General features: G+C 57.0%; 1 protein-coding gene across 1 annotated transcript in view; it reads right to left on the bottom strand.

Moving 5' to 3' along the window:
* Nucleotides 1-1,567: 1,567 nt before the first annotated feature.
* The window catches only part of VAC14 (Vac14, PIKFYVE complex component), a 59,601-nt gene continuing 35,082 nt past the window's right edge, over nucleotides 1,568-26,086 (bottom strand). Inside the window, exons 14-19 of the mRNA XM_027698321.1 lie at nucleotides 22,212-22,344; nucleotides 7,470-7,644; nucleotides 6,627-6,745; nucleotides 5,733-5,812; nucleotides 3,975-4,125; nucleotides 1,568-2,456 (exon numbers count right to left, since the gene is read on the bottom strand). Coding sequence (XP_027554122.1) covers nucleotides 2,294-2,456; nucleotides 3,975-4,125; nucleotides 5,733-5,812; nucleotides 6,627-6,745; nucleotides 7,470-7,644; nucleotides 22,212-22,344 — 821 coding nt within the window. The 3' untranslated portion in view covers nucleotides 1,568-2,293. The remainder of the gene's footprint in view (nucleotides 2,457-3,974; nucleotides 4,126-5,732; nucleotides 5,813-6,626; nucleotides 6,746-7,469; nucleotides 7,645-22,211; nucleotides 22,345-26,086) is intronic.

The raw sequence follows: 26,086 nt of genomic DNA, 5'->3' as shown, positions 1-26,086 counted from the left end.
GGGGGGGGATCGCTCAGGGTCAGCCCCGGGGATGCTCCGGGGGAGGCGGCGGGCACCCGGAGGACGCGCGGGGATGACGAGGCCCGGGGCAGCCCCGGTGGTTCTCGGGGATGCTCTTGTGGGGGGGTCGGGGAGCAGCGCCGGGGCTGCAGCGGGAGAAGACCCGAGGGATGCCTGGGGATGCGGGACTGGTGGGGGCAGCACCGGGGTTTGCTGCCGTGGCGGCGGAGGAACTCCCAGGGATGCTCTTGGGGTGCCGGGTGAGGAGCAGGAGAGCCCCAGGGTGTATAGGGCGACGCTGTGCTCGGGGTGAGCTCTGGAGCTGCCACGGAATGCTCGGGGGCAGCCCCAGAGCCCTGGCGATGGCGGGATGCTGCCTGTTCAGCCTCTCCCCAAGGGGTGTTTGACCCCCACTGCCTTCCTGACCTGCCAAGGTGTGCTGCAGGCAACCACCGTTGCAGGCTGAAGTCCCTCCGGGGTGATTATACAGCAGCTCTGAAATGTCTCAGTGCACTCGATTACTGGAGAGCCATGGGAAATGCACGGCCTGCCAGCAGACGAGCCCTTCCCAAAGCCATCCTGAGGCCCCAGCCCCAGCCCCCCGGGATCTGGGGCTGTCAGGCTGAGCCCTGATGGACCTCCCTACACCTCACAGTGAAATGATGCTCAGTTGGGGTGAAGTAGCCCCGATCCCCCGCTGGCGATGCCCACGCTGCTCCAGCCGGTGTTGGTCAAGAGCATCCATAAGGAAATGATTAGAGCTCGGCAGTCGACTGGAATTTCTCCCCATAAACCCAGTCCCTCGGTGTGGAAAGAGGCTGCTCAGTGGTGGGGAGCCCAGCAGGAGCGATGGGCAGAGCCCCAGGGCCAGCAGCAGCCCTGCCCCACGCTGGTAATGACCCGGGGGTCTGGCAACGGGTACCCCCTCCAGCACCCTGAGCAGCTGGTGGGCTTGGGAAGCCACCGCTCGCCCATCCTGAAGGGTTGGCTGTTAAAATTAACCCGCCGTGACTGCGTTTGGAAAGCCCTTTCCCGGGAATGACAGGAATGTCTTTATCCTGGCCAAAGCAGCGCTGCTGGTACGGGGCTGTTCGGGGGAACCCACTGCCAGAGACAGCCTCTGCTGTAAACAGGGCCAGAAGCCATAAAAACTCCATGAATTCCTTCAACCCCCCTTTCCCTGGGATCAGGTGAGGGGATGCAACGGGGTTCCCCCAAACCGCTCCGGCCTGGCACGTGCCACAGTCCCCCGGTGCCATGGGACGGGGCGAAGGCAGCGCCAGCGGCTGCTCGGGGCCAGGAAAATGCCTGTCACCACACTGCGGTTTCGTGACCGTGGCCTGGAAGAATTTCAGTGGTGGATTTTTTTTTCCTGCTGGATTTTTTTCCTGCTGGGAAGAGGAGCAGGCAGAGAAGCCCTGCTCGCTGGCAAGCCAACGTGGCAGGGCTGGGCCAGCCTGGGGCACAGGGTCAAGCATGATGATCTATGCCATCCCCTGCCCTTGCTGCGTTTTTGGCTCTGCTTGGGAACGGATCTATGAAGGGAAGCCCAGCAACGAGGAATGGGCTGCTCTGCATTGCTTGTTTATTTTATCATGGGGAGCTTAACGCAGGAAATAGAGTCTGGGGTTAAGTGTGATGGGGGTCTCCACTGCCCCCTGTGCCCCCCGGTGCCGGCTGGGAGTTGAGGCTGTGCCGCTGTCCCTGCCAAGAGCCAGGAGCTCAGGGAGGGTGCGTGAATGCAGGGAGGGGGCTGCGTGTCACACACAGGAGTGACTCCCCGAGTGAGATGCCACCGGTGACCTCCAGCAGGCCCTCGGAGCCAGAGAGTGGAAGTCGGGGTGGCGAGAGGTGCTGGCAGCCCCGCGTGCTTGTTTTCCAGGGCGGGAGGCCAGGGGTTGCTCCCGTCTTCCCGTCCCCTCCTCCGGTGCTGCTGGCAGCAGGCTGGGCTCTCAGCTGACAGTCACGGGGAAGGCATTAGCAAAGCAAAGGGGAGTTTCCTCGCCCCATTGCAAGCGAAGACGAGGTGCTTTACCCCGGCCCTCTCCTCCTGCAACCCTTCCCCACGTCCCCACGACACCCACGGGAGAAGTCGGGCGCAGCCTGAGGGTCCCCCATCATCCACATGCACAGTGGGGGGGGGGGAAAACCAGCCCGGTGCTGAGCGCCTGCCCATCTCCATGAAACCCACCAGATCCTCCGGCGGCCAGCAACCGGTGTGCCCGTTCCCTGCTCCGTGTCCCCTGGTCCCAGCCCCAGCAACTGTGCACACCCGCGGGGGCCTCTGGGATGCTCAGAGGACCACCCGCCGGTCCAGCTGCTCTGCCCGTCCGGCTCGCTGGTGTCTTGCTTCCAGGTGCTTGTTTTGGACCTTCTCGAAGTGTTGCAGCAGCTCCGTGTAGTCGATGTTGGAGGCTGCTGTTCTCTTGAAGCTGGTACTGGGTTTGGTGTTGTCCCTGCAGGGTGGGAACAGACAGTGAGGGTGGGCAGAGGGCTGGGGATGTTGGTACTGTCAGCATCCAGCACTGGAAGCACCAAAAGCTTGTCCTGAAGAAGTTGAGCTCAGCACATCCTTGTTACGCTGGTGCCCCATTAAACAACCCCAAAGATGTGTTTCGGTCCCCCAAAGATGTGAGAGGGAGCCCAAGAGGCCTTGGGACAAGGAGAGGACAAGGGACATCTCCATCTTGGCCCCACAGGGGAGGTTCAACCCCTTCAACATAGATGCTCCCCTCTATTCCAATCCATTCCAGCCAAAAGCACTGAGGAAAGGATGCCAGCGCCCCGTGTCTCAGTTTCCCTGTCTCATTTTTTGAGCAAGCCAAAAATACCCAGTGGCAGCAGGGAAAGCCCCCAGGGATGAGCTCCAGTGGCTAAAACCCCCAAAGGCAGGCTCCTTAGGGCTCCAGCTAGGGATGCTCATCCCCATGCTGTCCCCATGCAAGGAAGGGGGGAACACCAGCCACAGGATGCCCACAGGAGGATGGCAGGCAGCTCTGGTGGCCCCGGTATCCCCCTGGGGAGGGGGCAGCTGGGGCTGGCCGGTTATGAAAGCTGGCTTCGGTGTTTGAAGGAATGTAGGTCAGAGTTAATCAGATGCTCAGGCCGTCTGACAGCTCGAAAAACCCCCACTGCTGGGGCTAGTGGGGGGAAAAAAGGAGGGGGAAGCACATGCAACCCCCTCTCCGCCCCCCCAATTAAATATCAGTGCTGGGTTGTGGGTAGGAGCTCAGCGCCGGAGGCCACGAGGGATAAAAGCCATCCCAGGGAAGCAGTTAAAAGCCAAGGAGCAACAACGGCAGCGGGGGGTTAATTCAGAAACCTGCCCATCTTGGGAGCTCTTTTTGTTCCCAGGCTCTGCCAAGGCAGAGCCGGCTTTACCATCAACCTCCCCCCTCCATCCATTAGCCAAGGGTTGGAAAGCAAATGCCACTGGCAGCACCCCTGGGCAGGGAGCATGAGGATCTCGGCTGGTCCCCAAGGAGATGCCGCCCTTGCACATCTCGTGGATCCCCAAAGGCCAGGAGTGGGAATGGAGCTGCCATCCGGAGGCGTTTGCACGGGTGCCATGGTCCTTTTGGGTGCCACGAAGGCTGCCCAGGCTGCAGGGGGGACGTTTTGGGAGCACCCCCCAGCTGCCGGAGCCTTTCTCCATAAACCTCCTTCCCAGCTCTGCTCGTTTCCATAGCGACCCCACAAGTGAAATTTTCCATCCCGGATGCCAAATGCCTGTGGATGAGGCACAGCCCTCCCAGGGTTACCAAATATAGACACAAAAAACCCCCCGAGCCAACACTCCCGGCCACGGGGACAAGGAGCAGCCACGGTCGCAACGGAGCTGGGGGCGAAAGCTGGAGCACGGGGCTGAGCCTGGGATGGGGGCTGAGCCTGGGATGGCAGGGATGCTCAGCTGTGGGGGAACAGCTGATCCAACCCCGATGCCGATGCTGGGGGTCCGTCCCCGTGGCACTTACGTGGTCTGCATGAGCTCGGGGTTGGGCACGCACTGCAGGCGGTGGGACAGGAGCTGGAAGGCGCTGCTCTGGGGCAGCAGCATCAGCAGCCCATAGAGAGCCTTGATCAGGTAGGGGTTGTTCTTCACGTCCAGCAGCTGCAGGCGGAGATCTGGGAGAGGACAGGAAGAGGATGGGGTGGGAAGGCAGGGAAAATGCATTTCACCTCCAGCTGTAAGAGCAGGTTCCTCCCACCCCATCTGATAGTCCTGTGGAGGCTCTAAGCCTCTGCCAGCTGACCCAAGGGGCCCCTGCATGGCACCTCTCTCCACTTCCATTAACTCATCCATTTTGGTGTCCCACACTGTCCCTCTCCTTGACACGGCCCTGAGCTGCCAGCGTAGGAAGGGGGCAGCTGCCTCCCCAGTCTCCCATTCCTGCTACTGCTCATCCCTGAGGCTCATCCCAGTCCATGCTGTCTGCCTGAGAACACACATGCAACACGGGATTGCTCCTCAGCTTCTGCAGAATCAGCAGAAATACTGCCCACCTGGAGCATCACACATCCAGAGGGCTGGGTGACACTCTCCCCGGGAGGCTCTGGAGCAGAAGGGATCCTCTCTGCCTGGCTCTGACGTTTCCATGTGCTGGGCCTCAGTGCTGCTCAGCAGAGGGAAAACCACCCTCCAGCTCCATCCCTCACTGTGCTTACGGTGGAAGGGTCTTCTGGAGCCCTACAGACAACTGAAGTCCCACCTGGGGCAGCCCAGGGCATGAGGCAAGGTCTGTGCCCCAGCATCTCACCTCTGGGGTCTCCCAGAGAATGGAGGCAAACCCAGAGATGCTGCTTTATGGGGGACATGTCTGTTACCTACCCTGAGATGTGGAAAATAAGCTGAGTGGGGTGGAGAACCCTCAGTGAATAATTTTGGGCCATGGAAAATCACCACATACATGTGGGTGACTCACACAGTGGGAGAATCATCCTTGGGGTGAGGGACAGGGTACTACAGGAGGGAGCATGACTGAGGGTCTCTACTGCCCAGCTGCTCTAACCCTCTTCCCCCAAACATTCCCCAACCTTGGCCCTACATAGATGCCCCACAAACTCCATTCCAGGACATTTCCCAACAACCGCAATGCCCTGCTGCACCTCCAAGGAGAAGCCCAGGAGCAGCAAACTGCCATCATGAGAAATCTTCCTGCAGACACAGGTCACCCCGCCATGTCCCCTGCTGCCATCCCAGCTCCCAGTGTCCCATCTCTGAGCCCCTGGTCAGGCACTCCCAGTGGGAGACCCACACTGCTGGATGCTGGAGAAAGCAGCAGGTCTCTTTTTTTTAGAACTTAATTCTCCATTTACAGCAAAAAAACCCTTGCTAAAGGCCCCAGCAGCACCCATAATGCCACCCCGTGCATCCGAGGGTGGCACACACAGGGCTCCTCTCATCTGACACCCCACTCTGACACCCCACACCCACCCATCTCTGACACCCCTGGAGATGCTCAGTGCGATCCAGTCTGTTCCCCCATCCCTTTGTTGGATGCCAGCGTCGCTCGCTCCCTTAACCTATATCTGGGGGGCACGCTGCCCCCCCCGTGCTGCCAGCATGCCCTTCTCCCGACGGGCAGCTCCAGAGCTGGGCAAACCTCCCGGCAAGAAGTCTCATAACTTCTGCTCTATTTACTCGTGCGGCGGCTGCTGCCGCCTGCGATGGAGGAGCGGGGAGGGGGGAGCCCCGCGCGCCGCCCCTTCCCCACCCGGGGCTTCCTCCTTACATGTGAATATGGGGCACTCGATGAGCTGCACCAGCTTGTCCACTTCGGTGAGGAAATCCACAGTGACCTCCAGGTCCCCGCTGGATGTGGCTGATAAGGATGTTACCTTGGCAAAAGGTGTCCCGGCGGCAGCAGATGGCTCGCGTGGGTGATGCCCGGCGTGGACCGGGGCTCTGCCAAACCCTCCCTGCATCCACGGCTCCTGCGGGATGCGAGCGGGCAAGGAACGGGCAGGGCTCGCACGCAGGCAGGGCTGAAAGGTCTGCAAGGTGGCCAAGGGATGATGGAGGGAGACAGGAGGAGCAGGAAAGGATGGGGGAAGAGGCAGGCTGCCCAAAAGGCCGAGAGCAGGCAGGGTGATGGTGCGAGGGAGGACGCTTGCTTTTACCCTCCTGGCCCATGGAGATGGCATCTCTCCCAGAGGGAACGCCAGTGCGAGCCGGGAGGGGAAGCTGAGCGTGTTATTGAGCTTCTTCGCATGGAAAACTGCTCAGGGAGGCTTGGGGTTTGCTGGCACAGGAAAATAATCATTCTGCTGCAGGCAGATGGTGAGCTCACAGGGAACTGCGCCGTGCTGGGCACTGCCTGCTCCTCATCAGGCCAGGAGGCCAAAGCCTTCATCTTCCTGGGAGGAAGAGGACGTTGAGGAGCCTCCCCTCCTGGGAAAGGGAAGGTCAAGGCTCAGTCAGCGCACGCTTTCCTCTCTCTACACCACAAAAAAAAGGATGACACAAGGGGAAGGGAGCTGGCACACGCCCAGCACAGGCTGCCCTGCCCCGGTAATGATGGGCTGCAGGGAGGAGGCTGGGCTGGCCTGCAGGGTGACCTTGGTGGCCACAGAAGGACCAAGAGCCAGCTTGGCCACTGGCCTGGCAGAAAATCCCCAAAGGATACAATTTCTGGATGAGGTCGTAGGCATGCTTGTAGTTCTGGGTAAGGAAGCAGAGGGACACAGTTGTCACAGGGTTGTGACACCAGGACCGGTACAGGCAGCAGAAGAGGTTACGGCTTTCCTGGGGAAAGAGGGAATCATTGGGGTTTGGTCACGTGTGGGAGCAAGGACGTGGTATGGAGAGCCCCTGGTACCCAACACCAATCCCCCGGGGCTGGCAAGCGCCACCAAGACATGAAGGGATGTTTCTGGACCCACCAAGTCCACCTGGCACTGGCATGAGCCCACCAGCTTCAGGAGATGGAGATCAGGCAGGTTTTGGGGTGACAGTGTGGTGAGGTGGCCCTCGGGGCTGCTGCGTCCACCACAGGACAAGGGGCTAGAGGACGATGCTGTCCCACCCAAGGGGACACCACTGCATGACTGGCCTTCAGCAGGAGGAGAAGTCTTCTTCCTTCTTCCCCCTTGCTTGGATGTCACTGGTGCTGGTGGCAGCTGCTTGGCAAATCCCACAGGCACGTTCCTGGCAGGGACAGCTGAGGGACTGGGGGGCTCTACTCCCGCTGTCACCTGTCCCCTGGCCTGTGTCAGGGTGGAGGGAGGAGGCAGCAGCTGCTTTAGGGCTTAGGAAGCCTGTTCCCATCCCAGAGAGATAGAGTTGGGCACGTCCTCCAAGCCCCCCTCAACTCCTGAAGAGTGGAGGAACAAAGCAGTCACCTGGGCTCCAACCCTGGGACCTGCCAGGTGGGGACTGAGCAGCAAGATGCATCCCTAGGTGGCTGCCTGGTCCTCACCACCCCATTATGTCCCTCCCCAGCCACTGAGCCTGCTCCTGCTGCCCATACCGGGGTCTTCAGGTCCTTCAGTTGGTTTCTCAGCTGGAAGAGCTCGGAGGACGTCAGCAGAATGGTGTTGAGGGTGTGGACCATGGTAGAGGCGAACTTGAGGTCCTCCTCCCGAAGCAGGATGTCTGCCATGGAGTGGAAGATGTTTTCTGCATTCAGGAGTAGACAAAGCTGCCTGTGTATGAGAGAGGAGAGAAACCAGGGGGGAAGGATGGTTAATGAGCACAAACAAGACTCTGATGCGAGCCTGCTCCTCCAGAGAGGACCAGGGAGGAGATTTGGGTGCACCAGAGGTTGGGTGAGTGCAGTGGCACCAGAGGGAGACGCTGTGGGGCAATACCAGTCTCTGCATTTGGAGGATGCAGGGCAACAACAAAAAATAAATAAATAGCTGGGGTGAGACACATCCCTGGTCGTGCTGCTCTGGCAACCTTGCTGGCACCCACCATCACAGCCTGGTGCCACCTCCAGTCTACCTGTGACCTCCCTCAGGAGGTTCCAGGGTTACTTTCCACCCTGAGCAGTGCAGGGAGTGTGCAGCAGCACCGTTACAGGGGGCATGTGATGGCCCAGTCAGACCAGTATCCCACTGACACCAGGGAACATGCCTGTGAGCCTGGCCAGTGGGGGAAAACAATCCCTCCCAGCATTGTGCAACCCAGCAGCTCTGGAGCCAGAGGCTGCTCTTTGAACTCCACGCTCTGGCTGCCATGGGATCTGGTGCTGGTGGCTCCAGAGCTCCAGCTGAAGCTGGAAGATGCCTGTGCTCCACTGGACATCCTGCCAGCAGTGCTCTCCCCAAAACACGGCGTAACCGGCACCGTAGCCCATGATGATCTGCCTGGCTGGGTCACAGCAGGAATGTCCTGCTTAACAAACCTCGAGGCATTCCCAAGATTTTCAACATTTTTTAGACCAGAAACAAAAAAAACACATTTTTTTTTTCTCTTTTTTTTTTCTCCCCTCCCACATTTGTTTGGATTTGGGGATTTCCTGTTTTTCTCCAGGCTCTTGCCTTCTTGGGCAGTTTGTCTGAGGACACCTGAAACGCTGCCCAGCACCAGCTCAGCTCCCCAGTGTGGGCATCAGAGAGACGGAGGGAAGCCCACCTGGCTCTCCAGCATCCCAGCTCCTCCTGAAACTGGGATGCTCCCTGGGTTCCCACATCTCCCCCATGGGCTGGAAGGGAAACTTGGCACCGAGGCATCCCCCACAGCAACTCTGCTTTCCCCCAGCTCCTACCAAGCACCACTCCCCACCAGATAATCTTAGCTGGACATCATATTTCCACCTGGAGGTATCTTGGAAGGGTTTCAGAGGCCAAACAAGGAGCAGCTGCTTGGTTTGGCCAGGAGGTGGAGGGCACACCAGAACTCCCCCCACCCAGGTCATGTTTTCACCTCCTGGGGTGAGGAGGAGGAAGGAGGCGAGTTTTCAGCCCCCATCCCTGTGAGGAAGGACTAGTGGAAGACCATGTGGCTGCAGTTAGACACCAAAGACCATACCCTAGAGCCTGGTGGTTTAGGGATGCAGGAGGAGAACGAAGAGACAAGATTTTTCCCTCTTCAACACACGGAGGAAGAAACCCCCCATCTCTCTGCCACCTCCCCTTCGTGCCAAATAATCCGTCCCCTCCTCACCCAGCGCCGGCCGCTCTCCATGGGCAGCTCCCGCATCCCGCGTGGCTGCCGCCGGACAATGAGATGCTCTGTGCGGGATTTTACATAACCCAGCCCGGCCATCGCCCCGGACCCCGCTAAAATGGAACGGGCTGTGATAAATAAGCTCATTTATCCCAATTATTCTTACGTAACTGGCTGCATTCATGGGGATGAAAACGCTTCCCTGATTTCTCGCCGCTTGGACGCGGGCTGGCTGGAGGAAGGGAGAGCGGTGGGAAAGTGAGGCATGGAGGGAGGGAAGGGGAAGGCAGAGGGTTTTAGTCCATCCTGATGGGGCCAAAAGCAAATCAACAGCTCAGTGCTGCGGGCAGGATCTGGTCATTGCCAGCTGTGGCAGATTAAGCCCAGCCTGGGCACGACCAAGCCCAGCCCAGGGGTAAGCTGGCTCCATGCTACCCTTCTCTACTAAGAGGGGACAACTGGGTGCCCCATCCTTGCTGAACTTCCTCCAGCAGCCATGCTGGGCACTTAGACTGTGAAGTGGGATGATTTAACTGTGCCAAAGAGGGGAGAGGTCCTCCAGGGACAACCACCAGGATAGTTTCAGCCCCAAGTGCAAAGTGCTCGGTGTGCTGGTACAGCCGGGGACCGGCTGCTCTGCTCGTGGCTGGCAGGGAGCTGGTGCTCTTCACGCAGGGAGAAAGGCTATGGAAAGAGCTCAAACAAGCAGAAACGGCCCTGGGGAGCATGGAGGGCAATTCAGTGACCTCCAAAGCTCCCCTCGTCTGCCCACAGCAAGGATACCAGTCAGGTCCCCCCTCTGCTGCTCCTCCATGGGAAAGGAAGGCTCTCTCTTTCCATAAATAGGAGCTCTGCCATTTGGCTGGCGAGCGCCGCGCTCGCAGCGAGCGGGGGGCTGAACGCGAGACGCCTTCTAATTTCAGGCCTGGTTTTCATTAGTGAGGAAGGGTTGGGACTGTCCCCCCCCTCTTTTCGGTGGCACTGGGGAACTGGAAACTGTCGGGGTGTTAAAGGAGCAGCCGTGTGGAGACCGTCCCTGCGGTTCAAAGCCGTGTCACCCCACGGGGATGCTGCCCTGCCTGGGCACCAACCCCTCCAGCTGCCCCCAGGCTCTCTGGGAACCACCAGCAGAATAAGTTTGCCAGTGCACAGCATCCTCCTGTGGCACCGGCGGAGACCATGAACTCCCCCCCAGTGAAGCCCCTTGGTCGGCACATCCCAAAAGAGTCCCCCAAAGCAGGGGACAACTGGCCGGCCCTGCAGCTGCCGGCCTCTGTGACAGCAGCCAGCAGCTGAGCCCAACTGCCAGCACCAGGCGGCTGCTGGTGGGATGGGAGGGTCCCCTGGAGCCCATCCCCTGGGAGGCTTCGATGGCACGAGGGGAACGCCAGGCTGGCTGGGAGGAGACAGGGCAAGGGGCCGAACAGGGGACAGGTGGCTGTGGAAGGGGACAGGGCAGAGGGGACAGCGAGTGGGAACCACACCCCTTATATGTACACTCCAGAAACACATCCCAGATATACACATCCCATAAACACATGGGGGTGTGTGTATATATACACACACACACACACACCCCTTTAATATATGTATCTCCCCAAATATATGTGATGTGATGATGGAAGGAGCTGGCTAACCCCCCCTGAGGCATCATTAGAGCGAGATGCCTCTCCCTGGAGCTCTCCCTGTGGGTGACACGTGCATCCCCTCGTCCATGGGGACCCAGAGAGTCCCCAGGGACATCCTGGCATGGAAGAAGAGGGGAAGAAGTGTCCCCAGAGAGGCAGGAGCTGCAGAGCATCACGGCACCACGCTGGAGACATTAGGCAGCCGGCGGCACAGGCGCATGGTGATAATGAAGTGTGGTATTTAGGCCATTAAAATTTAACTCCTTAAATTAAAAGGGTTATTCAAGCCTTTCCGACGGAGCCAAGGAATGCGTCTGCAGGCAGATGGGAGGCAGCGCGTGCCTGCAGCGTGGGGGACACCCCCAGCACAGTGGGGCTCCCGGGGGACCCAGCGGGTCACCTCCAGCCCCTGCTGCAATCACAGGACCCTGCCCTCCCCTTGCCTAAAGGACTCCTCGACAACACAGTGCTGGCCAAGGGAAGAGCCACAGAGGTCACCACAGGCTTTCCATGGCCATGTCACCCTGGGGTCCCCCTGCCTCTCCGACCCAGCAGCCACTGAGCTGCCAGTGCAGCAGTGTCAGTCGACACGAATTCCCATCACACTCATGATGGGTGGGGTGGGATGGGGTATGGGAACAAGTGGAACAGGGATCACACAGGGGCAGGGTGCTGCTGTGGGGCAGCACGCCGGAGCCCAGGGGATGTTGGAGAGATGGGGTGGCTTTAGAGCCACATCTCCAATTAAGGGCAAGCCCCGGCGTCCCTCCCAGTCCTCTTGCTTTGACAACTCGATGCCTGGAAACCGGCTAATCTAAACATCATCATTTCAGGGAGCTGTCTGAGCTCCCATCCCGCCTGCTCGCCCCTTTAACCACTTCAGCCCCATCCCTGCCCTGAGCCACCCCACAGGAAAGGGGCAGCAGAGGGTCAGGGCAGCCCAAAGCTTGCTCAAAGAGGGCGAAAGTCTGGTTTTTCCTAAAATTAAAAAAAAGTTAAGATGAAATCCAGCCTAACTGTGGAACCATCCCCTCCACTGGGACCTGTGGGGAGCCTGGGGGGAAACGCTGCTGGTCCCGTCCCATTGCCTGGCCACCATCCCGCTGTGTTCAATTAAGCAGGTGCTTCTTCATTAAGCACCAGCGATTCGCTTTATTAGCTCTGGGCTAATAGACACGGGGCCCCAGCTGGGAGAGGACTGTGCCTCGTCCCACTTCCAGCAACTGGGACAGAGCTGGAGCTGGGGAAGGAGCTGGCTGAGGCCAGGGGAACGATGCTCCAAGGGGCTCTGCTCTGCTTTTCGGCTCACGAGTCTAACAACAACTTCCACAGCTGTGAGGAGGGCAGAGCCCCTCCATCCTTCCTCCCAACCCTCCTCTTCCTCCGCTCCCTTCCTCTCTCCTCCCCAAGGCTTTTCCCCACCCTTCCTGCCTGCTCCGGGCTCCCCGGGAGATGCCCTGGCTTAACACGCCTGCCCAGGGAATCCACAGCCTCCACGATGCCCATTGCCCATCCCCATTCCCCTGAAATCCTCCTGTGCCAGGAAAAGCAGCGTCCCCAGCCTGGCCCAGCAGCTGGGATCCTCTAGGAATTTGCAGAGGAAGCACAGATAAAATTAGGACTGGAAGGGGAGAAGGAGAAGAGAGCAAGCAGGGAAAGCACAAGGATGCCATTCCCACATCCTCTCCCTCCACAGCGGCAAAGAAAATCCCAGTCCTCCGTTCTAATCCCCCCCTTTCCCGAATCCAGGCTCCAGAGCAGCTCCTCCAGGCAAGGGAAACCATGGCAACCCCGGCAGCTCCCGCTTTACAAAATTCATAGCGTTTAATGGATTTCGAAGGGTTTGGGAGGTTTAGGAGCAGGGAAGCTCCTTCTGCAGGAGGCAGGTTTGGGGAGGAGAAGGACCCTCATCAGCTCTGGCTCCTTGGAATGATTATCAAGCTCCCCCGGGGAAACTCGGTGAAAGCTGCAGACCAGAGACGTGCAGCTCCTGGGAGGGGATGTGCGGATCTGGGAAGGAGATGTGTGGATTCTGGGAGGAGACGTGTGGATCTCGTAAGGCTGGAGAGACAAGCCCTGGAATGCCTCTGCTTGAAAAGGGAAAGGTGCAGAGTGTTTCACTGCAAACAAGAGAACCCTCCCCCGGAGGGTCTGCCCGGCAGAAGCCGCCAGCACGAGAACTGCCGGCGGAGCCGTGGTGCCAGCGCGGAGCTGGACGCTCCCCCGGGATCCCTGGGGATCCCCAGAGCAACCAGTGCCTGAGAGCAGCACAGAACAAATGCACATCAGTATTTCAGACCAGCTTCGGCTGGTGAAACAGCACCACGGTCCTGCAGAGCCTCAGCCCGCGGCTTCTGCTCCTCCTGGTGCTCCCCTTGGGACACCGGACTGCTGGGATGGCCTCCCCACTGCCCACCAGAGCTGGCAGTCCAGCCCAAAGCTGGGCACATCCACCTTGACTCGTGATGAACCCAGCCTGGTTCCCACCTTGGACATGCACGGAGAACAGCCCCCTTCAGAGAGGTCACCTCCAGTTATCCAAGCAGATATCCAACCCCTCCGGACACTCACATGATCAGTGAAATGCCCCCAGCTCCACACCAAACACGAGAGGGAAACAGGGCCGTAGCAAGGAGAAGGAAGACTTTCTTCAGAAGAAGTTTCTTCTTCTGATCATCTTCAGCACAGAAGAGGATCAACCACCAATATCCTTTGGGAAGGGCCAGGAGCTAGAAGACAACTAAATCTGGAAACTTAATGGCCCTCTCAGCCCAAGGCATGGCCCAACTCTTAGATACAACACAGATCAATGTGACAGCTCCTCCAAGGTGAAGCCCACTAGACAGACCACCAGCCTTCAGCTGCCCACGCTGGTGTGTCCCATGAGTTTCCTTGAGAAAACTTTATGGTGACTTATGGATAAAGCTATCCTGCCCACAGAATTCTGGAATGGTTTCTGTTGGAAGGGACCTTAAAGACCATCTCATTCCAAATCCCTTGCCATGGGCAGGGACACCCTCCACTAGACCAGACTGCTCCAAGCCCCATCCAACCTGGCCTTGATGACCTGCACTGACGAGTCACCGATGACCTGCAGAGCTTAAAAAATGCTGTAGGAACATCTGAGCATCCACAGGAGGCTCACGTGGAAAACAGGAAACCTACCCCTTCCAAACCCTCCAGGAAAGCAAAAAATAACCCCCTTGAAGCATTTCTTCTCCAGCTTTTAAACTTGCCAACGACTCGATGGCAAAATGGACAGAAAAAGCAAGTCTTGCCCCGGGCTCTTGGGGCTCCAAGCCCCAGGCAGGAGGATGGGCAGCAGCATCACAGCACGTGCCTGGCTCCAGCCCACCACTCCAGCTGAGAGGAATGACTCATGGACAAGTGAGCCCTCCAGAGCCTGACCCCAGAGGGGCACTTACACTGGGCAGTTATGTTTTCAGGCAGGCATCCTCTGTGTGGAAGAGGAGGAAGGGTAGAGGCTGGCTGAGGAGTGGGGGAGACGCGTGGAGCAGCAGCAGATCCTTCCTCTGAGACGTCCGCTCCCCTTTCAGGCTGACAGCTGTGGCCTAATTTTCAAGAAAACTGACAAGCGCCTTATTTCTCCCCCTATAATTTCCCTTCACTGCAAATAAAATAGGTTAAAGGAGCGGGCGCAGAGCTGTGGCAACAGGAGCTGGGAGAGGCTGATCCTGTTCAGGGCGTGCACAGCTTGTAGAGAGAAGGGAGGCGTGGTCCCTGGGCTCACCCTTCCACATCACTTTGCTTTGAGATGAAGAAATAAAAGTGCTTCTGTTCCTAGAAGTACAGCCAAGGAGCAGGCTGCTGTCCTAGAGGTGGATGAGCCTTTGGATCCCCCTGTAGGGAAGGCAAATCTGGGGGAAGATGGTCCTGCTGGGCATCTCTAGACCTCTGAAAGCAGAGGGATGGAGTATGGCAGGAATACCTTGTGTGTTCGAGCGTGAAGCTTTCCAGAGGGAAAGGAAAAAGGGACTGGAAGGAGGTGGCAGTGTCCCACGGCTCAGGGGTGAGCACGCCCTGGGGTGGGAGGCGAAGCTGCCCTGTCTCTTCTGCCAACAACTCGAGCACATCCTGGAGCTCAGGAAGGAGGTGCCTGTGAGTAATTCAGTGAGCCCTGCTGCACTCCCTGCTCGAGTGTCAGCTGAAAAAATACCCCACTTGTGCCACGGTTTAGACATTCCAGATGTTATTTCAGCTCTAGTGCCAGGCTTGCCTCCACACCCGCTGCCTCTCACATCACAGCTGGATCATGATGCCTGCCCTGTGTTCCAAGCCAGGATCCCTGGAGGGATCCCAAGGAGGGATGCAGCCCAAAGAGCCTTCCTCCCTCAAACCCTGCAAGGCACGAGAGGAGAGCAGATAGATGCTCCCTGCCCTGCCAGGACCCTAAGAACCCCAGTGATGACCAGCTCCAGGTGCAGCAGAGCACAGAGAGCAGCTCATGCACTGAAGGGAGGCACTGAATGGAAGGAGCTCCAACCAAGGTGGCCTTTGCACAGCTCTACGCTTTCAGTGGGGAATTATAAATGTCCCATCCAGATGTATTTCATCCCAGGACATCCCATCCTGGGAGCAGCATGCCCAGCCAGACCCACTGGCTGAGGTGAGCTTTCCTGGTTTTTACCTGAGCGCCCTGTGCCTTGGAGACAATGCTGAGCAAGATGCCCCAGAAGACAGGTGGGGGGCAAGTGCTGTTATTCAACCTGATTTCCTGGCTCTTCCCTCCACAAAGATGAATAAACCGAGCTGTCACAGTTGCAGAGTCAGAAAGGGAAACACCACCAGAACACTCAAGCCTCAACTGACGGGATCAGACAGGTTAATTTAGCAGCCAAAACCAGCCCCTTGTCTGCACTGACCTCTGCTTCCCCATGATGAGGGTCCTCACCCCATCAGCCGGGCAAGGAAAATTTGGGAGACACCTTGGAAGCTGCTTGTGCTGAAATGCTGCTCTGCATGACACAATGGCCAGCAAGCAGGGGAGCTGTGGGCTTCTCTCCCCACTGCCCAGCCCACCTTCTCCCAGCTCCCCCTTCCACAGCCCGCTTTTCCACAGCATTCCTGCTGAGATCCTGGGGAAAGTGCTGGGAGGGAGCACATATCGCTGCCTGGGGACCTGCCCTTTGAAGGAACTTGGCCATTTTGGGAGGATTTTCTTCCCCTACGCACACTTCCCCTTCCTCCCCTCCACCCTCTCACTGACCCAAATTAGTCCCAGCCCACTCCGGCGCTGCCGCTCACATGTGGTTCCCATTTTTCTGCAGGAAAACCCATCAAATCCTTCCAGGCAGCTCCGAGTACGTCTGGTCTCGGTGCAGCTTTGGTGGGTGAGGACAGTGAACTCCTTTCCAGGGCCTGTGCACCCCAGCCCCCCTGGCCCAGCTCAGTGGAGGCATCTCCTGTCCTTCCCTGGGGGTCTTGCCCTAGGAGGGAGCTGGCCCAGCTCCTGCTCTCCCAGCAGGGATAATCCCTAGGCAGAGCAACCAGGCTCCTCCATTGTGAAGGTCACGCTGCTGGTGACTGCTGCTGTGTTGCAACCCTAGATCCAACCTCTAACCTTGGGAAAACCGGGTTTTCCCCTGCGGCTCCTGCTCCGTGGGGCTGGGAGGGTATCGGAGAGCCCAGAACGATGCCCCAGAGCCTTGGTGAACTAAAACCTCAATAGGCACATGTTCCTTTGGGCTTGTGGAGCCTACTGCATGATGTAAGAGGTAACTGGAGAGCTGGGGGTTTTTGGAGGTACAGTGGGGTTGCTGGCTTCCACCCCAAATTCCTGTTAGAGCCTGAGAGGAGCCAGTGTCCCTGGAGGGGACACTGTGCATGGCTGGGGCAGAGGGAGATGCAGGAAAGAAGAGCCTGGTTGCCACCACACCACTACAGCACTGCTCCAGAACTCCAGGCTTGGCCAGCTGGGAAGAGGAGATTTTGGGGAGCAGGGAGAGCCAAAGGGGGGTGCAGAAGGATGGGCTGGAGAGAAGCAAGGAGAAGCCCACCGACCTCTGCAGAACCAGGGATGCTCAACCACCCTGCTCTGTCACCCCGTGCCTGGCCGGGGCCTCGGGCAGGAGGGAACCCCTCTTTCTGCTTTGCAAATGGACAAAAAAAAACCCAACTAAAAGGCTTTCTCCGGTTCCTCCTCTCGGCGAGGCACGAGGAGGGGGATGGCGAGCACACAGTTCATTAGAGCCGAAGGGCAGGCGGCCAGCGAGCATCCTGGCAGGCAGAGCAGTGGATTTTCGCAGGCTCGCTGCCTCCTGACACAGAAGCTTCCCTTGTAGCGCTCACAGCTGTTTGGATTTTACCCGAGTTCATATCACAGTTTATCAAAGAGGCTCCATTTTTTTCCCCCCTTCTTTTTTTTCCCTGCACTTCGCTGAGCACAAGCCAAACGGTTCCCGCAAAAACAAACGCAGGTTTTGTTCTGCAATGCAGTGGCACAGAGGGTGGGAGAGAGGAAGAGGTGACACGTGTCCCCCCTCCAGCCCTGATTCACTTGCAGAGGGATTTTCAGGGCATGGGTTTGGCAGTGGGAACTGGAGGGGGCACAGCAGCATCAGCACACCCAAAGGCAGGAGGAGCAGGAGCGGATCGTGCATCCCAGTACTGGGCACCTCCAGCTCATCAGGAAGTGCTGGGATGTTTGGCCTAGCAAAATGTGTGCCCAGAGGAGCTCAAGAGCATCCAGGCCTGGGAGAAGAGGAGGGTTTTGGTCAGCACCAGCTCCTGAGGCTCCCCCAGTGAGATGCTGGGCGGTGGGAACAGCACAGCAGGAGGAAAGGATGAGGTTAGGGATGGAGTGGGAGCCAGGGTGGCGTGGGTGGACACTGGCTCACTGCAGTATGGTGGCATCCTGGGACTGCAGTATCTCCTCACCACCAAAGCAGACACCCACTGGCTCTGTACAGGATCCCCAATACATCCCTTACTATCCAAATCTGCGGCTAAACCCCCATCCCACTCCCTCCCCACAGCCCTCCTCACTGGGATGCTGGCAGGCTTCCCCTTCCCTTCCCACTCTCCCAGATGGAGAGCACAGCCCTGGGAATGCCAGGCAGACCGAGTAAAAAGTGATTTAACATGCACCTCACTGCTGGCCTGCCAAGAGCATCAGATGAATGTCTGTGCTCCAAAGGACACGCTGGCCCTCTGCTCCCCCCATCTCTGATTCCTCGCCCTGGTTAGCAGGTTCAAACTCACTTTGCTTCTTTTGCCCTACTTTTTGTGGAGAAACAGGTGTCAGACAGTCAGCCCCAGACTCTCAGAGGCAGCAAAGCCCTGTCATGCCCAAAAAGAGGGGACCAGCCACTGCAGCACGAAGGGTATCACCACACAGCCCTTCGTGCACCCAGCGTGACCTGCCAGAGTTTGTCCTCAGCTCTGTCCTCTTTGCTACCCAGCTATCCAGCTCTCCACTGGCCTCATCCCAGCAGGACTTTGAGACCTCAAGGAACAGGCAGAACTTCCAGCCAGGTGAACTTTTCCCGTCTGCTGGAACCATAAACCCGTGGCCCCATCACGAGACTTGGGATTTTCCAGCTCTCCAGCTAATGCCATAAATTGGCTGAACAACCTTCTCTGCTCCAGCCTGTGTCTTCCAGAGTGGATGGAGAAGCAGTCAGCCCTCCTGGCCGCCCCCACCAGGGTTCAAGTATCCCCTCAAAAGCCAAGGATGATCCCCACTTGAACGGACAACCCCCACAAGCATTGCACAGGAGGTGGCTGAGAAGTCACGCCAGGGTCCCTTCCAAGCAGTTTAACCTCAGAAAACGCCCCGTGAGAAGGTGCCAGGCAGTGTGGAGGTTTGTTTAACAGCTCTATAAAACAAGCTGAGACAACCCCTGCGCGCAGGCCCCTGCCTGGGGAGCAAAGTGCTGACTCAGGTGTCCTCTCGTGCCCCAGGGTGCCACTGCTCGGCGAGAAAATGGCCTCACTGGGCTTAAAAGTTAAGCCCTGCACTTCAAAGCATCCACACACGACATGCATGGGGATGTCTCCAGCCACTCAAGCACATCCCATACCCCGGAGGGTTCATTTGCTGTGGCAAAGCATATCAGCCATGAATCCCTTGGCTGCTCAATCTCAAAGAGCAGCAAACAGCCGGCTGCTCTGGTGCTGGGCTCGGCTTAGTGAGCTGAACCAGCTCCTGGAGCTCAGACTGACCCCGGGGACACCATGGGGACTGCACAAACAGCCATGGGGAGGGACAACAGGAGACACAGCAGCTTCCAAGGCCAGCCAGCCCTATCCTCTGAGCAGCAACACTGATGTCCAAGGGGTAGGGCTTAACCTCTCACTTAATCCCCCATCCCATAGCGCCGGTACCCACAAACAGGCATTAAATCCAGCCTGTAAATCTCGGTGTGAGCTGAAAAGCTCAGTGCTGCTCCACTGCCTGCCTTCTGACTGGCCAAGCAGCTTTCCCTCCACAGGGTTCCTGCCCAGAGGATGGCTGTGCTGCTCCAAGGAGCCATGTGATGCCTTGGAAGCTCCTCCGCATTTTTCTGCTGCCCCAAGCCATCGTCGGGAGGCCAGGAGCTGAATGGGAGTGTTTGCTTCTTGCTTTAGGGCTCCCTTGAATCCAGGACGGCCACGTGCCAGCCAGGGCAATTAGAGAGGAGGGTGGAAGGTCCCAGATCTGCTTATCAAGGTGGGAGGTAACACTGATGCTCCTGCCTCTGACAACACCTTGGGAGCAACCTTTGAGTGCAAACATGCCTGGCTCGAGAAGAGAAGGCAGCACTTGGAATTCTGAGTTTTGAAGGGAGAATAATTTTACTGGCTTCCAGCCTAAAAAAAGTCACAAGTGACAGCGAGAGAGACAGACCCCCAAAGGAACCCTGTCAGCTGTGATGCAGAAAACTGATGCCAAGCCCCAAAAAAAAAATCATTTGGAAGAGATCATGGGAGCAGGTTTCCCTCTTCCCTCAAGGGGAGAGGGGTGGGAAAGCCTGAGACTCGGGGGATTCCTACCACTGGAGTCCCCTTAGCACATCCCTTCACAAAGAGGGTCCCTTGCATTCACGAGGCATCTAAATGGCTTTGAAGAGCCTTCTCCTGGATGTTTCCCCTTCATCCTCCTCCTGCTGGGGCTCAGCCCAGCATGTGGGCTCCACCATGATGGTAGGAGATCTGTGAGATCCCCTTGGGTTGAGGGGATCCTAATCCTAAACCCTGTGGCACAGATGAGGCATCACACCATGGTTTGACATAGTTATGTTGCACTGGATCCCACTGGGGAAGGCAGCAGACCAATCCATCTCCTGGATCACCTCTCAAACCCCACTCCAATCCTCAAGCACACAACGTACCACAACCTCTGTCTCCGAGACCCCGAGGACATACCAGCAGAGACTAAAGTCCTTTCAGAGTCAGCAACCAGGCATGAACAAACTTGAGCTGGATTAGAAATAAACTACCTTTAACCACAGAGCCCCCACCTGACCTCACGGACCTTCGAACTTGCCCACTGGCAACATGATGGGGAGAACTGCTGCGCTCTGCTTGAATAAACCCCTTGTCCCCAGCTTCTCTTTCCTGTGAGCACTAATCCTTCAGCTGGAAATCACTGCCTAAACTTAACAGGTCTTTTTCCTTCTCTGCTTCACTGTTCCCAGAGTTGCTGTCAGCAGAAAAAGGCAGCAGTGGCCCCCAAGGGGAGGGGAAGACAATGGTACGAAGGGAGCAAAGAGCTTGTGCCAGAGGTGGGGAAGGACCGTGCTTTAGCAAACACTATCCCGGTCTCTCAAGCATCCCTGTGCCCTCCAGCCCAGGGTGAAACATCAGCAGCATCTCTCAAGTCAAACATGAGTCTGGCTTCCCACCCCACTGTGCAAAACAGCTGAGCTGGCTTGTGGACAGGGGAGGGATGTAATGTGGGAACACGCATACGGCTTCAATTTGAAAAGTGCCTAAAAATAGCTCCACGAGGCTCCCACGTTCCCCGAGTCTCTCCGGCAAGGGATCGATCTTTGCCAGAGAGCCCTGTAAAAGTTTTCCTCCTCTATTCTCACCCTGCTTTTTCTGGAGGCAGCAGAGATGCCGATGTTTACATCAGTCCTCCAACCGCCATCAGCAGGTTTCAGAGTTAAATCGCCGGTACCTGAGGGCACGGCTCACCCTTCCCAGAACCACCACTTTGGCTCCAGACCTGCATCTATCCCACGTGAGCCACGACACAACTTGACAAAGGACAGAGTCATCTATTTTTTTAGGGTGGTTTTTTTGTTTTTTTTTTTTTTTGCTTTACCAGATTTTTTGGGGCATGAGTCACCGTAAGAAGCCTCGGCTTGCTGAGCTGCCGCGAGCCGGTCCCACCGCACCGCTGGCTGGCTGCTGGGAAAGCTGGGCCTGCCAGCCAGGGCTCACCCTGCCAGAGCTGGGGGGAAAAATTTAGGGTGGCCGTGGTATGGGAGAGCTTTGAAATGGGACCCTGCCCAGGCCCACTGTTGCTGTAGTCACCCTCACGGGACCACTTCCCTGCCAAGGGTGGCTCATCCCAGGGGCTGCGCTGACCAGGGAGAGGAGAGGGGACACTACAAGTGAGATATTGCAACTGGGATGTATTCAGTAACTTCTTGGTGTGCTCTAAGGCTGCCCAAAGACTTGGGCACAAACTGCTGCCCAAGCAAGTACAACCTGACACCCAGCTCAGCTTTGCAGATTTTGGGAGCTCTGCATGCTGCGTTTTCCCATTTCCACTGAGTGATGAGACCCCCTTATCAGTACCTGACACACCCCTCTGCCTTTGGAGAGGCAGCTCTCTTCTCCCACAAGAGCATGGCTTGTATCTCATGCTCTCTCCCTGTTCATTTTGATGCCACATCCATGAAAGCAAGGGAGGAAAACCTAGGGTCCTGCCAGCTCCTTCCACCAACCTCCTTACTGATTTCTCCACCCTGCCATGACCATTAACCCTGTTATTTCCCAGCGAGCTGAGGAACTGATACCCCTTGCCTCAGATGTCATTGCACTAAACACGACTCCCTGCCAGCTGCTTGGCATTCCAGCCTTAATGGCATTTGGCTCTCCAGCCTCCACAACTCTTGGCTCTCCAGCCTCCACATCTCCATGCATTGAAACACATGGCCTGGGACGGGCACCTCGCCGAGCCGGGTGCAGGGATTCACTTGGCTTGGCACTCCGAGTGCAAACCTGTCTTTATGCTCTGGCTGGCCTAGCTGTTTCCTAATGAAACAGGCTCTGACAACACTGTTTAATAAGGAGCCACTTTGCCTCCGGGGATGGGAGAGAGAAATATGGTGCCTTGACATGTGAAAGGCAAATCCCGTTTGCTCCGAAACCGTTTGCTGGAGAGCAAGAGAGGCTTGAGGAAATGGTTCTGGCTACAAGGGAGCCAGTGGTGCTTGGGCTGCTCGACCCTGTCATCCCCATCCCACCCATCCCAGGGGCGCTCAGGGGCTTTGGTGAGGCTGGTGGGGTGCTCTGACCTGATGATGAAGGCTCCTCTGGTCTCCAGGAGTTTCCGTTCGCTGCTGAAGCGCTTGAGCAGGTTGATCATGAACTTGTAGAAGTAGGAGTTCATGGTGGGGGTGGAGGGTGAGCACTCCAAGCCCTTCATACCTGGGGAGGCAAGGGGAGAACAAATTAGAGCAGCCAGGGCCCTCCTGGGGGCCAAAGCCTGGATCAGAGAGCAGGCACCCAAAACATGGTCACAGCACTCAGCAGAGGAGGGCTGGGGCATGAAAATATTTCCAAGCCTTGTATAACTGTATCTGGTAGGTCCAAGCAGAGCCAGCCCTGTTGCTGCTCTCCAGCCCAGGGGAAAGCACCCCAGGGTGGTCCCAGTCCTGGAAGAAGCACCTGGGGGTGAAGTGGGCTTTTGGGGAGTTCATCCCAGAGATGTTCAGCTTTAGCAGCTGGTAGGAAAAGAGGTACCTGAGACTCTAAATCAAGGCAACTCCATCTCCTCGGATATGGTGTACGCTCAACCCAAAACAACCAGATTGCTGGTGAGCTGAAGTGTCTGTAATCCAACCCCACAGGCCACAGATGCCCCAAACCCAGCGTGCACACAGTGGCAGACACGCACATTCAGCCCTGGGTCACAGCACGGCCACCACTTCACACTCAGTGATGTGATTTTCCCTGAGCAGGAGCCACTTGGTGCAACAGTGTCACATACAACGTGCCCCAGGGCTGGCACAAAGTACTGCTCAAACCACAGCAGAGCTCCAGGCTTAAGGACTGTACTGGCCTGAGACTGTTTGCAGGGTGGGCAGACAAAGGGGCAGCTCCCAGCTCGGGGAAATATCCCTTCCAACCCACAAGAGCAGGGAGCTGGCAGGTAAAGATTGCTTTTCCCACAGTGAAACCCCAGGGGAGATGGTTTATTTAGCAGGACGGCGCTCAAAGCAAATGTTTGGAGAGAGCCTTTCAAAGGCGACTTTGCAACAAGGGGAGCTCTCTCCCTGAATTTCTCCCTTGGAAAGACCATGTCTGACTGCAGCAAGGAGGGAAGTCAGCACACATGAGCAGCCCATGGTTATTCCCCTCCCCAGTACTTTCATCAGATAACCGATGGAAGCCTGAACAGTTTGATTTATGGATGTTGTCTGCTTCTATGGACACTCAGCAGAGCATGGAGCAGCCAATTAAAGATGCAATTAAGCTGCCAAAGCCCAGGAAAGCTGATGGAAAAGCCACTGGGCTGTTTTCCACCCTGCCTCTCCCAAAGATACGCAGAGACACAAGCAGGGCAGCTTCCCAAGGTTTGGATTTAGCATCTAAGAGAACACACAGAGCCAAAGAAAAAAGGAAAATGAAATACGAAGTCATCCTCACCAAAATCTGGTGTCCTCTCCACACTGGAGCTCTGTGTTCACCCACCCCTTAGTTATGTGAAACCCCAAACCTGGCTTTGAGGCAGGCACCTCCCCGAGCACAAGTGTTTGCCATTGCATCATGTTTCCCCTCAGCTGTGGGGAAGATGATCCGGAGGGGGAAAAAAAGAAAAAAAAAAAAAAGGATCCAGCTGAGCCGATGGGCTCCAAAACAAAGGTGTGTTTGTTCAAAGGCAGGGAGAACCCGGTGCGAAAATACAGCCGTGCCCCACGTGTCCTGCCCCACATGTCCTGGCTCCAGCTGCTCAGCACTGCTCAAAAGAGAGAAGGGACATGGTCTGGAGGTGACATGGGACGGCTCTGCCTTCCCACAGCCCAGCCTCGAACCTCCCAGCAGAGCCTGGCTTGCTTTCTGCTGGGAAGGGAGGTGAAGAGCAGATATGAACTGGCTTTCAAAGCTTAAAAAGTGGTATTTTTGCCTGTTTTCTTAGCAATGTTGAGACATTCAAACCTGGCTGTGCTGCAACACAAGAGCCAGCAGCAGGCAGGACATCACACTTTCATTCCCACCAGCTAGCAATGCCCCAGTGCTGTAGCTTGTCTGGGGGAAGGTCTTATCTTGGAGTTTCTTCCTTCTCAAGACCCCAAAAATAGTCTCTCTGAGCCCCACAGCACTGTGGATGATGGCACTGCTACCAGGGCAAGTCCCTTTTGGCAGAAGCCCTGGGAACAGCTCCTGTTCAGTGCTCCCTCCACATGGCAAAGGCAGCTTTGTACCTCACTGCTGCCTCTCATGCCTTCCAGCCCAAACATTACATACACAAAAACACAGCCCAAAGGAAAAACAGGAGAAGGCAGCAATTCTTCTCCTCCCTGAAAGGTCCAGCACTTCTGCTGCAAAGCCCAGGAGCTGTGTGGCTGGGAATGCTGGTTCAAGACCCACCACCCAGAAGCACCCTCAGATCCATGATCTGAGATGGTATTTACAGCATCTCCTGCATCTCCACCTGGAGGCTGGGTCAGCTGAGCATCCAAATGCCAGAATCGCCCGGGAGATCAGATCCCAGCTCCAATCTGCAGGACTTTCAGTCCTGCTGTTTTCTTCCACCAACTGGCTCCCAAACTTCCAGCCTTTCTGCCCAGCCTAGAGGAAGCTGGGCAGTGGGTCAGGGATCTTGGGAGCAAGGAGGGACTGGGATACAGAGACCATGAGAACAAGTCTACCCTGTTTTTCTTAGGAGAGGAAAGCGTGATGTGACAGTCTGCCTACCACAGGGAGCTTCTTCACCATCCTTTGCCTCTGGGAGCACTGAGACAAAACTCCAGAGGGATCATTTCTCCATCCCTTACCCACCTGGCGCCCAGCAGCTATGCCTGCATGTCCCTAAGGAAGGTTTCCACCACGGCACACCGAGCCAGAGAAACCAGCGTGTGGGAGGCTCCCGGGCTGCGAAAGACTCAACCAAATCTCAGCTGGAATTTAAACAGGCAACACTTCTTCCAAGCAGGCAAAGCAGTTCTCTTCCAAAGCCTCCAAACTTCCCGTTAGCCCTGTTCACAGGATGTCTAGGAAGCGGCTGGCACCTTGTTTGCCGCGGTGTGACCCTTCCTGGCGTAGCCCTGAGCTCAGCTCGCCGCCCTGCGGGTTACGGCTCAGCACCGCGGCGCTCCCGGCTCCACAGAACCGTAGGAGCAGCCTGTCAAGTGCTTCTATGAAACACGAGAAACAAGCAGAAAGAAGTGTTAGGAAAACTGTGGCATAATTAATTGAAGCTTGCACCTCTCCCCCCTTTCCCCGAAGCAAGACTTTGCAGATCCGTAACCTGCCAGATCGGCTGCTAACGTAGCCGGGGCTGGTGGCACATCACAGCTCTGCTGCCTTTTTTTTTTTTTTTTTTTTAAATCTGGCACGGAGGAGGGAGCTGGAAGAAGAAAGATCCCTGCTCAGAGGAATGAGGAAACTCAGCCCGGACATCCACGAGAATAGGAACAAATGGGAATTTTGGGCTCAGAGGAACGTCAGAGCAGTGAAACAAGATGAGGCCACTGTGAGTCCACATGAGCCTGGGCCCTTATCATTGAATCACAGAAGGGACCTTAATGCCCATCTAGTTCCAAACCCCCTGTCACAGCCAGGGACACCTTCCACTAGATCAGGTTGCTCAGAGCCCCATCCAACCTGGCCTTGAACACTTCCAGGGATGGGGCAGCCACAGCTTCTCTGGGCAACCTGTGCCAGGGCCTCCCCACCCCACAGTGTAGAATTTCTTCCTAATATCTAAGCTAAATAAATCCTGTCAGTTTAATGCCAGTATTCTTTGTCCTATCCATGACTACAGCACCTTCCTGCAGCCCAGAATGCCAGGATTCCCTTCACAGCCTGGGATAGAGCCAGGGACACAAGTGGGCTGCTTGGACCACCTAAGCCAGCACCAGAATGTGTTCCCCCAGCCATGGGGTGAGCGGAGCAAACGCCCATCAAACCCCCCGGTGCATTTCCGAGCACTCACCAGCGGTTCACA

This window comes from Neopelma chrysocephalum, unplaced genomic scaffold (assembly GCF_003984885.1).
Source record: "Neopelma chrysocephalum unplaced genomic scaffold, ASM398488v2 Primary Assembly neopelma1_125, whole genome shotgun sequence".
Classification (NCBI taxonomy): domain Eukaryota; kingdom Metazoa; phylum Chordata; class Aves; order Passeriformes; family Pipridae; genus Neopelma; species Neopelma chrysocephalum.
The sequence above is the reverse complement of the archived record's forward strand: the minus strand, read 5'-3'. Positions and strand labels throughout refer to the sequence as shown.